This window comes from Salvelinus namaycush, chromosome 7 (genome assembly GCF_016432855.1).
Source record: "Salvelinus namaycush isolate Seneca chromosome 7, SaNama_1.0, whole genome shotgun sequence".
Lineage (NCBI taxonomy): Eukaryota > Metazoa > Chordata > Actinopteri > Salmoniformes > Salmonidae > Salvelinus > Salvelinus namaycush.
The window spans coordinates 27,498,289-27,513,565 of record NC_052313.1 but is presented as its reverse complement, the minus strand read 5'-3'; the positions used below and the strand labels follow the sequence as shown (position 1 = coordinate 27,513,565).

General features: G+C 43.5%; 1 protein-coding gene across 8 annotated transcripts in view; it reads left to right on the top strand.

The window, feature by feature from the left end:
* The window catches only part of LOC120051170 (sickle tail protein-like), a 117,494-nt gene that overhangs the window by 62,078 nt on the left and 40,139 nt on the right, over positions 1 to 15,277 (top strand). For all 8 annotated transcript variants that reach the window (XM_038997889.1, XM_038997885.1, XM_038997886.1 and 5 more), the window contains 3 exons: positions 8,151 to 8,343; positions 12,097 to 12,295; positions 14,102 to 14,195. In XM_038997889.1, the coding sequence (XP_038853817.1) occupies positions 8,151 to 8,343; positions 12,097 to 12,295; positions 14,102 to 14,195 (486 nt within the window). The remainder of the gene's footprint in view (positions 1 to 8,150; positions 8,344 to 12,096; positions 12,296 to 14,101; positions 14,196 to 15,277) is intronic.

The following is a 15,277-nucleotide window of genomic DNA, read 5'->3' as shown; positions in this document are numbered from 1 at the left end:
GTGCAGCCACAGTGCAAACCGCCTAAACACCACGCAGCAGCCTTTCTCTATAGAACGCGTGATTGGCTTTGATTGTTGATACTGTGAAGTTCGGCCCCTTTTAACGAACCAATTAGCCAGCCCTGTCCAGGCCAGGCAGGCACTCTGTCTAGAGGAGGTCATCTGAGGATTTGGATGTAGTGGGATTAAAGGTGGAATGTAGTAGGGAGGCGGACACAGCCGTAATGAATGGAAAGGGATAACAAGGGGATTCTGGTGTATAATGTTATTAACACTGGGTCAACGTCCCAAATGGCACCCTATTCCCCATGGTGCCCTGGCCAAAAGTATTGCACTATATAGGAAGTGGCGTTTGGTACGCAACCTGAGCTGCACTGTGCCCAAATGGAGCCATCTCTGAGATGATCTGGGAACTCAAACCACTGTCTTTAGAGTAGTGAGTCGTGCCATGGTGTGTTTGGTTGTGAACCATACAGTGTCTAACAGGTCTTGCATTCTTCCTGGTCAGGTCACGTATTCAGCAAAACCTGTTGGGTTTACCATGTCTAGCTGAACGTCTGCCCTGTTGTAGCTGCATGGACCATGTAGACGTACAGATAACAGAGTGGCTCAGATTGGACAGGATTAACACATATGTATAGTTAAAGGACTGTGTCTCTTCAGGTTGTACAAGGTTCAAGCTACAGATGTAGGATCTTAATTTGAGCCAGTTTGCTACAGTAGAAAAATAATCCTGCAGCAAAAGGATTAATGGACATTTTTGAAGAGGTTGATACATTTTTCGCTAGGGGAAATCAAGTCTGAAATTTCAAAGTGGAAATGACAAACTTTAGAAGCCTTTTTAAAGCTCAAATACACTACAAGTTTGCATTTTCTGCTGTGCAAGAAAATTCTTAGCAACAAAAGAGTGATCAAATTAAGATCCTACATCTGTAACTTGCTGCATTCGCCTCTCGGTACCTGGCTTCTGTGTTGCTGTTGTCACTCGCCCGCCGCCCTGTGAGACTTCTGCTTCAGAAAGTAAACAGCTCAGGTACGCAAGCAATCTTTAATCATTTAATGTCACTGTAATTTTTCTGAAGAGGAACAAAGAAATGGCCAAAGTTCTCCTGTTCAGATCAGTGTTGGTATTGTTGGGGTGCCTTTATAACCAAGTTAGCCTGTTAGCTTAGTGGCTTGACGGCTACGTCTGCTGTGTTTATCTTTAGCGGCTGTAGAAAGATATTCCCACTTCCTCTCTCTCTACCAACGTAAATTGAGTGGGCGGGATTTAGTGCAAAGGCACACCTTGCCCAGAATGCCAGCCCAGAGTAGCGTACGACCAACCTCCTTGTTTTCGTTCAAAGTGAAAACTAAAACACAAGAGGGGTGACATAGGGACTGCCCACAACCAGTGGATTTCTGCTTTAAGTGAAAAGGCTTGCTGACATCACCAGTGTGGGGCCTAAACTTGATGAGCTTTTACACACTCTTTAATGTCTGAAAGAGGAGAAGTTTGGTAAGCCAAAATGTGTGTGTGTGTGCGTAAGAGTGAGGGTGATACACCAAAATAGACCTAGATATTAACTAGTCATGTCTTTGTTTCTAATTCAACTCATAAATAACGAATAGACTATAATTCCTGGACATTTTGGTTATGCGGGGGAAAAATCATGTTTTACAGTATGTGACATTTCTAAAATGTAATATGCTTTAAATGCCAGGGTGCTTTACTAATTTAGACTTTTCATCCAGTAGAATTCGCTGTACACTATTGAGAAAGAGAGTCGAGACTTGGTGTTTGACAACAGCTGATAATCAGCTGAGGGGATATGCTGTACCCAATGGAACCAATGGCGGAAATCAACGCAATTGCCCAATAGATGACAAATTCTCAGTAATTCCCAGCCTAGTATGCTGGTATTTGTTGCTTACTGCATAATTTTTTTTACTAAACAGTACGTTCTAAATAGTATGTAGTACAATTAGTACACGGTATGCAGTTTAAGTCAGTAGTAGGCAAGCCAGATTTTGGACATTGCCATAGATCCTATTTCTGTCATTCTCTACACCAGCTGATGCTTTAAGCTGTCTTAAACAAATACTAGAAAACGTTACTTGTGAAGTTGCTTCTGTTTCACAGAAATCAGTCCAGCCCCCTGGCAGGCATGACTATATTCTTCATGAATTGGCTGCCACAGCAAGTCTTTGATAGAAGCAGTGATTATTTTTAACTGTCATAATTTAATTGAATCACCACGTCTTGGCACTGTACCGTACATCTGCTCGTCTGTCTGAAACCAAGACAAACAATCTTAAAGCAAAATGCATCATCGTGATGATGTGGCAGGTGACACTGCTTCTTGAAAGTCCAATATCTTGAAAACTTGACTGCTGACATGCAAAACATTTTGGGACTGTATCAATAGTGGACTGCCGGAAAAAAACGATCAAAAGGTCATTTTTTAGTGGATTTTTCCTTTAATGTATGTGTCAGGGCCAGATGTTTAGACAATCTTATGGAATGATTTGTTATATCTTAGCTTTTCGTCCATACGTTTTTTTTGTGGAATATCTGATCATTTGTAAATGCAGAAAAGGTTCTTTGGCTTTATGAACCAAAATGTACCTGAATTGACACTTTTGAAAAGCAGTAGATGCAGTATACCCACCACTGGCACTGTGCACACGCGCACACAGACCTGACTTTTACCTTTGATGGCAGCACGTCGGACTGTTGTTCTGTGAATGATAGTAGTAGGATGTCCTGGATACAGGTCAGCTTTCCTGGAACAAAGAGTCAGAGTACACACACACCCACCCACCAACCCATCCACACACACACGCACAAAGTAAAATGCTACTATAAAAAAATCGAAATTGAGCTAAATCAGGAAAGAGCCAGTAAAACTCATGTATAGCAGCTAAACCAGTCGATGCTTACATTTGACGGAGCTCGAGTAATAAAGACATTTATTAAAAAAAAGAATGTATTCAATGTCATTCAGTATAACAACGCATCAGACATCAAACACCTTGTGCGGCAAAGCCCAATGGACACTACCTCGGGAAACCATTTTGGAAATAAAACGAGAACAATGGAGGAACTGCAACTCAAAGGCACGCCCGAGCATTTTTGTTTTATATACCTCGTGATTCATTCTTCTGTAAAGACTTTGAAGTCAGGTGAGAACAGAACATGTTCTCATGGAATAATATAGTAATTATATTCAATTACCTTGATATTGTAATAATATTCAGACTGAATGTGTTTGATTAATTTCTTCCCAAAGGTCATAATCATTTGCCTGGCCAAACGCTACGCCACGCCCATTGGACTTTAGCTTCTTTTCCGCAATGAGTCTGGATCTGAGTACATTCCCGACCCTTCACCGAATGCGAAGACATTCGGGGCCATCTGATTGGTCTAGAAACTGATGGCTTGGGCCAGAGTGAGAACACATGTGGGTAAAGGGGCGGTTTGAAAATGTGTCATTGGCTTTGAGAGTCTGATTGGTTAGAGACGATCCAATCGCTGATGGTTTTGTTTTGTACATCGCCCCTCGTCACCACAAATGACTTCCATGATGGCAGTCTCAGACTAAAGTATTTATCGAAGGACAAAGCAGGGGAAGAATTTAGTGTGAGTAGTCGGGCTACATAATCCATGGATTTTCTAACTTTTTGGGGCCGTGGACCCCTTTTGTGATAGAAAACAACTCAAGTGAGATAAAAAATAGCATAAAATGAGTTTTACTATGACTTCGGCAGTGCATGGCCGGACGAACCAACTCTCGGGCCCTGGGAAGGAAAATGTTTCAGTTTTCAAGTGAATTATCTGCAATTCTACACATTTTTCCATGAGGCAGAGAGAGAACTTGAATTATAGTGCATTTATGTAAAAAATAAATAATATGTAAACACATTTTTTAAGTATCGAGTTGAAATTGATACTGTGGATACCAATATCCCTGTGAGCCTCCCAGGCCCATGTTTCCCAGGGTTAAGTGTAACGGTTTTCCTCCTCCTCTTCGTCCGAAGAGGAGGAGTAGGGATTTGACCAAAACGCAGCGTTGTGATACGACATGACTTTTATTTAAACAAGACGAAAACTAAACAAACTTGAGAATTTACAAAATAACGAAACGACGTAGACAGACCTGAACATGGAACTTACATAACTACACGAAGAACTCACGAACAGGAACAGACTACATCCAACGAACGAACAAACGAAACAGTCCCGTGTGGTGCACAGACACAGACACGGAAGACAATCACCCACAAACAAACAGTGTGAACAGCCAACCTATATATGGTTCTCAATCAGAGGAAACGCCAAACACCTGTCCCTGATTGAGAACCATATAAGGCTAATTACAAGTGACCTAAACATAGAAACACAAAACATAGAATGCCCACCCCAACTCACGCCCTGACCAATTAAACACATACAAAAATAACATAAAACAGGTCAGGAACATGACATTAAGAACATACATTTTAGATGAATAATATTACATTGTATTATATTAAAATACTTATTAAAACTTATTCCACGGATCCCTTGGCCAAAATTAGTTTAATCTGTTGTTAGTAATGTTCATAAAAAAATGAAATGTAAAACATTTTTGGGGGAGATCTGTCCACATACCCCCTGCAGTACCACTTTGAGAACCCTTGACAAAATCATCAACATTGAAGTACTTCAATAATTTTCTTATATATTTTTTCATTAATTTCACAGTAACTTCTACATATCTTTACAAGTGAGAATTGTATTTGTGTCTGTATGACACTGGCTCACTTCTCAGTGCCTTGTGTTTACACTTTTCATGTCTGTTGTGCAGTAAATTATCTACATATGATATGATACTCCGTGTTAAAATAGTAAGTGCACTATGGTTACCCTTGACTGTCGTAGCTAACTAAGCCACACAGAGTTATATGTGGAATTTAGGTCTATCCTCCCAGCCGTGACCGGGTCGATGTGTCTAACAGCAGGTAGGCGGTTGTAATCATAGGTTAAACCGTGGTTTTCACATCTGTAGCCATGACAGGAAGTGGTTTCAGCGGGAACAGGAAGTGGCTTTTTTCTGTGATAGAGGGGTGGCAAATGGAGCACCTGCCAGAGAGAGGGTGTGCGCGTGCGTGCGTGCGTGTGTGTGTGTGTGTGTGTGTGTGCGGGGGAGGAAATAACCTGCTAAGCTCATCCGATGGACACCTTATCATTTGGTGTTAAGTGTGTAAACTCCCTTACCACTATCCCCAGAGAGGTGGTAGGTCTATCTTCCATTTTATCCACATAATTACAATCCCACTGAAGAGCCTTGATTGGCTCAAGCATCTCGACTCCATTCTGCTCAGCCTCAGTAAGTATTCAACCACGTGTCACATGTACTGTATACTGTATGACACTGCCTGGTTTTCAGAGTAACAGCCTGGTACTGTATCTACCTCAACATAATTGGGTGAACTCATAAATAATGACATTTCACTCATAAATAATTACAATTCGGTTCAACTTACCGAGCATGCATCATGGTTTCGGATGACACGTCAACTGAACCTGACCCGCCACGTGACACTCTCATCCTGGGCCATGCATATAAAGGACCTTAACTATCCCCTCAATGTAGATGGAGTAAGTGTATTCTAATAGAGTTGGTGTTCCCAGTGCTCAGTCAGCGTGCCAAATTACACCCTATTCCCTATGTAGTGCACTACCCTTTGACCAGATATGGACAGAGGATGCTGCTGCTGTGTCAGGTGACCGGTCCCGCCTGTGGTGGTGACACCGAAGGTTACACGTCTTATCAACTCAACAATATCATACGGTGACTCAGCACAGAGCTAGTCTGGATAATACCGAGGGCGCTGGTGAGAAGAGTGATGACTATTCAAAACAATCACACAGCTATTTAAAGCAAGGGATTAGGCGGTTGTTATGTTGGATCTGCTGGAGAGCAGATACTGCACAGTACGGTATCATCTCGCTCAAAAACGAGATAATCTCACACATATTGGACACACGAGCATTTCCGATTGTGACCTTTTCTGTTCTGTTCACATTGCTGGGTTTCTTGATATGTTGGATGACCGTCTGCCTTTCCTCAATCTCTCCCCTTCCCTGCTTCTTCCTTCCTTTCTCACTCTCTCTCTCTCTCTCTGTCTCTGTCTCTGTCTCTGTCTCTGTCTCTGTCTCTGTCTCTGTCTCTCTCTCTCTCTCTCTGTCTCTCTCTCTCTCTCTCTCTCTCTGTCTCTCTCTCTCTCTCTGTCTCTCTCTCTGTCTCTCATCAGTCATTACAGGGCATGTTGTCTTCTCTCCATTCTGAGCTTGACATTCAGAGGTACTTGCTGAAAATCCAATTGCCCCACACAGTTAGTCTGCCTTTTATCTTATCTGCATCATGACTTGGCGTGTGGCTCTGTCCGCATCACAACTAGCCTGTGTGTGTGTGTTGACCTCTCCTGCCCTCTCCACCTCCCCTCACCTGATCTGTGTACTCCTGCCAAAAACACTGTCCACATTAGTCAAAGGGCCGGGGGGGGATATCCAGCACACCCGAATTACTGCCCCACCGCTTCCCCTTCCCACCTCTCCCCAACACCCCACACTCACCATCACCTTTCCGAGTGCTTTGTGTGTGTGTTTATGCGTGTGCGTGTGCGCAATGATTGTGTAGTTAACCTGGCTGTGTGCGTGGAGCCATTAGCTTGATAAAGGGCTCTCTGTGTACTCTCCTCTCCATGTTAGTCACACTGTCAGCCTGGCACAGGTCACCCTACAACACTACCAAGATCCTCAATGAGCTCCACATTCTCTATTACTCTGCCAGGCCCACAGGACTGCCTGCCTGGTGGACTCATCGGTGGCTTTAATCACCCTCACCACACCCTTTCCCCTTGGTTGTTGTGCGAAGCTTGAAAAAGATCTCTGACCGGGAAAAAAAAATCTTGTGTGCTGGAGTTATTTGTGTTTTTTCTCTACAATGTCGATTTTGGACCTGTGCACCATAGGCAAAAAAAAGCATGGTAGTGTGCGTATTAACCCTTCACTAAAGTTGTGTGAGGCTTGGCAAGAGAGAAACATGCATGATAAGGCTTAGGGGACCGCTTGTCTTGGTTTTTTTTTTAGCAGCTGCAACATGGAAAATCATAGTGTGAAAATACAGCAGGGAGTGTCTTATCATGCCTGGGCATGTGGCTCTGTCTGCATCCCAACTAACACGTGTGCGAGAATGTGTTTGCGCGTGTGTGCGTATGTTGACCTCTCCTGCCCTCTCCACCTCCCCTCACCTGATCTGTGTACTCCTGCCAAAAACGCTGTCCACATTAGTCAAAGGCCCGGGGGGGGGGGATATCCAGCACACCCGAATTACTACCCCTCCCCCCTTGTTTTTTTGCAACTGTGAAAATCATAGTGTGTGCGCTTGTGTGAAATGTAGCAGGTGGTGTGAGTCTGTGTGTCTGCTATCTGTATTGATGCAAACAAATTACACTCAAATAGACTGGAATGCATGACTGGAAGTCCAAAAAATTACACTGGGGTTTTCACTGTGTTAACATTGTAGTTAAAAAGCTTCTCTTTCTCTTAAAGCTGCAATATGTAACTTTTTGGGCGACCTGACCAAATTCACATAGAAATGTTAGTTAGACATTCTCAATGAAAGCAAGTCTAAGAAGCGGCATATCTGTTCTAAGTGCACTATTTCTATGCTTCCCGGTCTTTTACTTCCAGTTTTGTACATCAGCTTCGAACACCTCAAAACACAGCGGTTTAGATGGTACAGTTTAGATGGAATGATTCTCTACGCTATGCCTGCTTGTTTTGTCACATAAATTGAAATTAGGCAAACTATTATAATTTTAGCAACCAGGGAATGGCGGAGTGATTTCTGCATAATGCAGCTTTCGGGAAAAAAAGCATTAACACTATTGTGTGGTTGAGATGGCATTGTTGGTTGAAGAATGGTGCTTGCTGCACAGTGTTGTGGTGGTTTTGATGGACAAAAGTGTCCTCTAATAAATGTGTTTCAGTTTGTGTTCGTTTCCTATGTCGGGTTGCAATATTACGGTAAACTTTCAAAGTTACCAGAGTTTTCCCAACCCTGTTCCTGTGTATCATGACCCCTTCTAATTTACCCCCTTTCTCCTCTTCTCCCCTCCAGAGCAGAAGCCCTGCGCACGGCCCCAGCAGCTCCATTGTAGGGGAGCAGCCTGAGCACCTCTCCCTGGCCTCTCTGGAGTCTCTGGACACCATGTCAGAGGCTGATGCCCCCTCTGCCTTCACCAGAGGCAGCCGCTCCCGTGCCAGCCTGCCCGTAGTGCGCTCCACCAACCAGACCAGGGACCGCTCGCTAGGTAGGGGACCGCAACATGACCACAATGTGATTATGAGGCCGTTAACCACAACTAGATCAAGGACTGCTAGCTTTTTCTTAAAAACACACATACAAACACTCACACACACACAAACACACTTCACCCCCCCCCCTTCCTCCTCGCCCTTTGCGTCGCCTGCTTGCTCCTAGCCTTAATTAGAATTCATTTCCTTAGCATAGTGAGATTACAGAATCCTCCAACAATATACCATCCTGTTTAACACACACACAGACACACACACACAGACGCACACACACAGACGCACACACTGTTATTGGCAGGATTAGAAATGGGGTTTGTTAACAGCGCAAAGGGCACTTCATTTGCATCAATATGACAAACGCCTTCAGTTGTGCAGAGTTGTATTAATACGCTGCAGCGTAGCTTCTTCTAAGAGATAGTCATTTAACTTTGCTGAACCCAACAGAGAGAGAGTGTGCTTCAACTCTCATCTCAACGTGTAATCGGCCTCTGGGCCTCACAGGATACGGCTTCTTAAAAAGCTTCTTTGAAAATTGTAAAGCAGAGGACACACATCTTAGTTGAATGTGACTTTAGGTTGACTCATTTCAATTTACTTCGAGTGCCTCTAAATGACTTGTTTACATTTGGGCAGCACACCCCTTTAACCAACAGGAAGTCATTTTGCATGCTGCTCTGTGTCAAAAGTGGGGTCTTGCTTAGGTTTGAGATGCTGAATTGCAGACATTGTACATAAACATCTACAAGAATATACTACTGCACACACACACACACACACACACACACACACACACACACACACACACACACACACACACACACACACACACACACCAGGAGAACGTGTTATGCCAGCAGAGTGGGTTATGGGGTGATGTAGGGGGTGGAGAAAAGAGGGCATATTACCCAGCATTCCTCTGGTGGCCCCCTGGTTGCTGATCTTGGGTCAGCTTTTCATTTCCCCCACTAATGGTTAAGGTTAGGATTGGGGGAGGGGAAGCTGATCCTAGATCTGTACCTTGGAGAAACTTCACCCCGGAACCTCCCCCACACACACAGTCGTGTCCCCAGAGACATCTGGTCTTCCTTAAGAGCCCTGTGCCAGTAGAAGTAGTGCCTTCAGTCAGAAGACTCCTTAGCACAAGACTGGAGTTACAGTAGCTGCCATCTTGAAATGACTCTATTCAAGTGAGTTTCTCTATTCTCTCTATGTTACTTATAGCTGATGTGTAGTAGTGCTACACCATATTTATACTACAGTACTGTAGTAGTTGTTATGGGAGGTCTGTTAGTTGTTTCTTTATTGCTGTACTGTGTTTTATATTGTGGAAGAGAGGCAAATACAGAACTCTATTTATGCTGCATTTGAAATGAACGTAATTGAAGGTGATTGGGTTCGATTTGGAGATGCATAAGAGCAGAGTCTGGAATAGGATCTGAGTGTCATAAAACCTAGCAGCAAGCCCTGGAAACTAAGACTTCGTCCCAAATGTCACCCTGCTCCCTTTAGAGTGCACTACTTTTGACCAAGGCCCATAGGTCTCTGGTCAAAAGTAGTGCACTGTATAGGGAATAGGGTGCCATTTGGGCTGTAGACAAAGTACGTTCTCCCCTGACCATTTGCTGTGCGGCCACGCCATTTGGTTCTGATTTAGAGAGTGAAACCAGACAATCAGCGGCCACATACAGCCCTGCGATCCAACTCTGCGCTCGAATTTAGCCATCCAAAGTCTCAGGAGCTAATTAAAGTTTGGTTTTGAGGGAATTTTCCATTGAATGTATAATAGAATATGAAGCCAAGTGTGTGTTCCAAATGACACCCTATTCCTTATATAGTCACTATGGGCACTGGTAAAAAAAAAATTGTACACTATTGTGTGGTCCAGCGGTTTCAGCCGCTGACCTCAGCACACATGTATGCCAGAGTCGGCATGGGTTCGAATACTTACCTTGGACTCGTCCTATTCTTTCTAACACTTTACTATCTCGTCAGTCAAGCTCAAAAAAAATGAATAACACACGTCGTATTAGGAGGGTCTGCGTGGTCCTTCATCTTAATGAAAAGCCAGACTGCTAGTATAACAATACACAACGGAGGAGCGAGTTAGATCACAAACAGACTTTGTTAAGTTGTTACAAGTCTATCCTAGTAGAGCCATAGATGTATGTGCCATAGAATGGCTCAGCACTTTTATTTCCTGCTTTTGTCCCTCCCTCTCTTTAAAAGAGCCTGTAGGATCTTGTATTACATTACTGGAAACATGTAGCCGTTTTTTTACTGGTCCGCTCCTTTTATGGAGCCACTCCGTGTTAGGAAAAGCTCCTCTCTATCAGTACACTAGATAGTGACTGATCCTAAATGATACACAATGTGTACTGTATGTACCCTATTGTATACAGGAAGCTTTTATTTCATGTATAAGCTGCGTATCTGTTATAATACGTCAGATGACGAGGCTTTGACTAGAAAACAATATTCACAGGCTTCTTTGCACTGTCCCGTATGGACATATAACATCTTTAAAGCCGTCAAGGCTCCAAGTCTTTTGAAAATGTATGTCTTTGTCTGTGGGCAAGGGTGTGTTGTTTGTGAGTGTGTAATGTATTTCATATGCTTTGGTGGAGTGCAGGACAGAAGCCACACCCAGAGTTCAGGAGTTCAGTGTCTTGTCTGTTGGATGCGTTGCTAATGCTCGCCCTTCCCACCCACAACACACAGCCACGTCCCTCTTCCTTCCCCATCCCACATCAACCTCACCCTCATACAACCCACATGACTTACGAACTGCATAAGCACACGTACTGTATGCATCCGCCTGCATGCACACATACACACCGATGCTTATGGTTTTATGGGTCTTTAACTTTATCACCTTTCTCTAAATTCTCATTGTAAATGCAATAAAGATATTATAGTTACTCATTGTAAATGCAGTAAAGATATTGTAGTTACTCATTGTAAATATTGTAAAGATATTATAGTTATTCATTGTAAATACAGTAAAGATATTGTAGTTACTCATTGTAAATACGGTAAAGCTATTGTAGTTACTCATTGTAAATATAGGAATGATATTATAGTTACTCATTGTAAATACAGTAAAGATATTGTAGTTACTCATTGTAAATACAGTAAAGATATTGTAGTTACTCATTGTAAATATAGTAATGATATTATAGTTACTCATTGTAAATATAGTAAAGATAGTATAGTTACTCATTGTAAATACAGTAAAGATATTGTAGTTACTCATTGTAAATATAGTATAGTTACTCATTGTAAATACAGTAAAGGTTTTGTAGTTACTATTTGTAAATATTGTAAAGATATTATAGTTACTCATTGTAAATATTTTAAAGATATTATAGTTACTCTTTGTAAATACAGTAAAGATATTGTAGTTACTCATTGTAAAAACAGTAAAGATTTTGTAGTTACTATTTGTAAATATTGTAAAGATATTATAGTTGCTCATTTGTAAATACAGTAAAGATATTGTAGTTACTCATTGTAAAAACAGTAAAGGTAGTGTTTGTGGTGTATGTCGGACTGCACATAAGAGGACAGAACTGCACACGAGTTAGGTGGGCCACAGTACAGAAAGACAAGCACCATAGTACATAAATACACAACACTGGTGTGACACCTCTGTAGCTACATGGTTAAGAGCCACCAGATCATCATCAACCAGTCATTAACCCCTCAGTAACCCTCCATTAACCCCCTTTCCTTCCCTGTCTTCTCCCCAGGCGTGCTGTACCTGCAGTACGGAGACGAGACTAAGCAGATCCGGATGCCCAATGAGATCACCAGTGGAGACACCATCAGGGCTCTGTTTGTGAGTGCCTTTCCCCAGCAGCTCACCATGAAGATGCTGGAGTCTCCCAGTGTGGCTGTCTATGTCAAAGACGACATGAGGAACATGTACTACGAGCTCACCGACGTCAGGTAAATGGGTGTGTGTTTTTTTTTGTCCAGTACCTATGTGTGTGTGGGTGTTTTGTCTCTATTTTCCCAGACTGGGTTATAGAGTAGGTTATTTGGGGGTTGCTTCCCAATGTGTCGTCTCAGTCTCAACCGTGTAAGATCCTCAGAGCTACCCAGCAACCTTCCTATCTCCCTTCTTTAAGTACTTCCTGTCTAATGAGCTATCCCAGCACAGGAAGTGACCCGGGCTGCAAGCAGCCTGCTACAGATCCTCTTCCTCCCCACTTTTCAGTCAACTCAATAGCTGTGTGGATGAAAGGGCTCAGGATGTGGTGCCCTACAGTAGTGGAAGAACCTTTCAGTTCCACCACCACCAAAACAAACCCAAACAACACCGTGGGTGAGTCCCAAATGGTGCCCTATTCCCTATATAGTGCACTACTTTTGACCAGAGCCTTATCGGTTTGCCTATGGGCCCTGGTCAAAAGTAGTGCACTACATAGAAAATAGGTTGCCATCTGGGTCGCAACCAGTCTCCGAGCCTCTTTTTCCTCTCATTTACACCCATGTGATGGTAGAAGAAAGTGGAAAGTTCAGCTGTGGCCGAATTCATTTGTTTTGACACGTTTCATCGCTGCTCAGTTGGCAGAACAAAAGGATCGGAAAATAACCTATAAACAGTCTTGTTTCTTCCAGAGCCTCAGATTTAAAGTGAGTGAGTGAGCTATAGCCAACTTGGCCACATTCTGTGTGCGAGACTTAACGTCAGAAGATTTGCAGGGTGTGTTAAGTGGTAGTGTCCCATGTGTTAAGCGGTGGTGTCTTCTCCTCTCTGTGCAGAAAGTGACTCTTGGCACATGTAGCTTTGTCATTAGCCTGGCCTTTTAAAAACACAATAAGTCGTCTCTGTTCTTTTGAGTTTTCCAGAGGGGTATGACTCATAAGACAACAATGACAAGGGTTTTCTTGCCCTCACGGTCATGCCCACACACAGTCACGTCACCAATCACCTTCACCCAGTTTGCCCACTTCCTGGTACATCATAAAATTCAACAATAGATATAAGTTACTGTTCAATACCCAGGGCAATGAATTGACAGTGCATACAGGACCTGTTTTTACATTTAAAAAAAATTATATTTAAATATTCATATTTCTGTAGAATACAAGCTTACAGCACACTGGGCGATTATACTCCATTTTGAACACAGGAGATTGGTGGCATCTTAATTAAGGAGGATGGGCTCATGGTAATGGCTGGAGCGCAATCAGTGGAATGGTATCAAATACAAATAAATATGGTTTCCATGTGTTTGATGCCATTCCATTAGCTCCGTTCCAGCCATTATTATGAGCCGTCCTCCCCCCTGTGATGTTGAAGGCTCAAAGTGAAAAAAAAAAAAAAAAGTATTCTGGCTCTATCTCTATCTGTAGTGTTCTTGCGGCGGTGTGATGTGTACTTTGTGACTAGCTCTAACCTTTTTTTATCAGGGCTGTAAAAGTTATCACTGTGTTCATTCCTCGCCGGCTGGCTCAGTAGTAGACGGCACAGGAGCAATAATTGACACGGAAAAAACAAAGACCAGAAGAAGCTTTATTGATTTATTTGAGGGATCCTTTTCACTGTAACACCACTGGACACGTTTCGGGCCTACTGGACACTTTTTGACACAACACCAGGATGGCTCAGTACAGCAGACTGTGGACTGTGTACGACATAGCCATGTCAGAGTACACACCAATGTCTGGGTATAGGAGACCACTATCCAATAGTGATATATTCTGGCCTCCTCATTTCCCTCTGGATGTTTCTCCCTCCCCCCACAGGAATATCATGGATCACTCCTGCCTGAAGGTGTACCACAAGGACCCAGCACAGGCCTTCAGTCATGGCCCCAGACCCACCAACGTTGACACCAGGGTGAGTACTGACCCATCTGAGGAGCATCTAAACTGGGATACTGAACCAGGCGAGCCCCTGGTCTAACTTTAGGCTAGCAGGACATCTGGAGGGTTTACAGCAGGTAGAACCAGCTCTATCCCAGACCCAGACTTACTGTAGGGTAAACCTGTCAACAGATGACAGAGTGGTAGGGTTCAGTCTTCCTTATTACATTCCTGTCTGGGCAAAGAAAGATAGAGAGTCGAATTACTAAGTCCACACCTACTGTGGTGCTTGTGTAAAAAAGGTACATTATTTATGACAGGTATTATTATTTGCAACATGCCATCCGTTCCCACAGAAACAGCTCCAGTAGGGAATAGGCCAGTCTAGTTAGTCTAATGTACAAATAACACTGGCTATGGGGGCCCTACCCCTACCTCTCCCCCCTATCCTACCCTCTCCTCTCCTCTCTCTTAATAATCCCCTCTTCTTCTCCTAACCTTCTTTATTCACTCTCCTTCCCCTCATCCTCCCTCTATCCTCCCCTCCCTAAATTCTCTCCTGTCCTCCCTCTCATCCCTCCCTCTCAGCGTCTGGGTAGCGGAATGCCCCCCCCCCTGCCTCCCCCGTCTTCCTTAATCTGTTTATGGGAGTCTTCTGTTCTCCGTGCCTAATTTCGGGTGGGATGGAGGGAGCCTTGTGTGTGCCTTAGTGCAGCTCGCCGAAAGGAATTGAACTCCATTCACAGGGCTGTTCTTTTCTTCTCCAAATCTCCTGCTAATCTCCCACAAGGCTGCTGCCTCCTGTTGGTTTCCTGCTGATGTAGCGGAACTAAAGCGCAAAGACCTCATTCCTTGTGTGTTCCTCCCCAAATCCTTTCTGGTCAGCTGACCCCTGTCCTCCCTAATCCTCTCCGATGCTTTATCTATCTAGCCGAGAGAAGTCTCCATGTGAGCAATATAGCTTTTTACCACCCGAGGAACATTTCCAAGGTGAGACTCATCCATGCTTTTATTACAAGCAGGCTTGACTACTGTAATGCTCTCCTGTCTGGTCTACCCAAGAAAGCCATTGGTCAACTGCAAAACATACAGAATGCTGCAGCGCGGGTACTGACC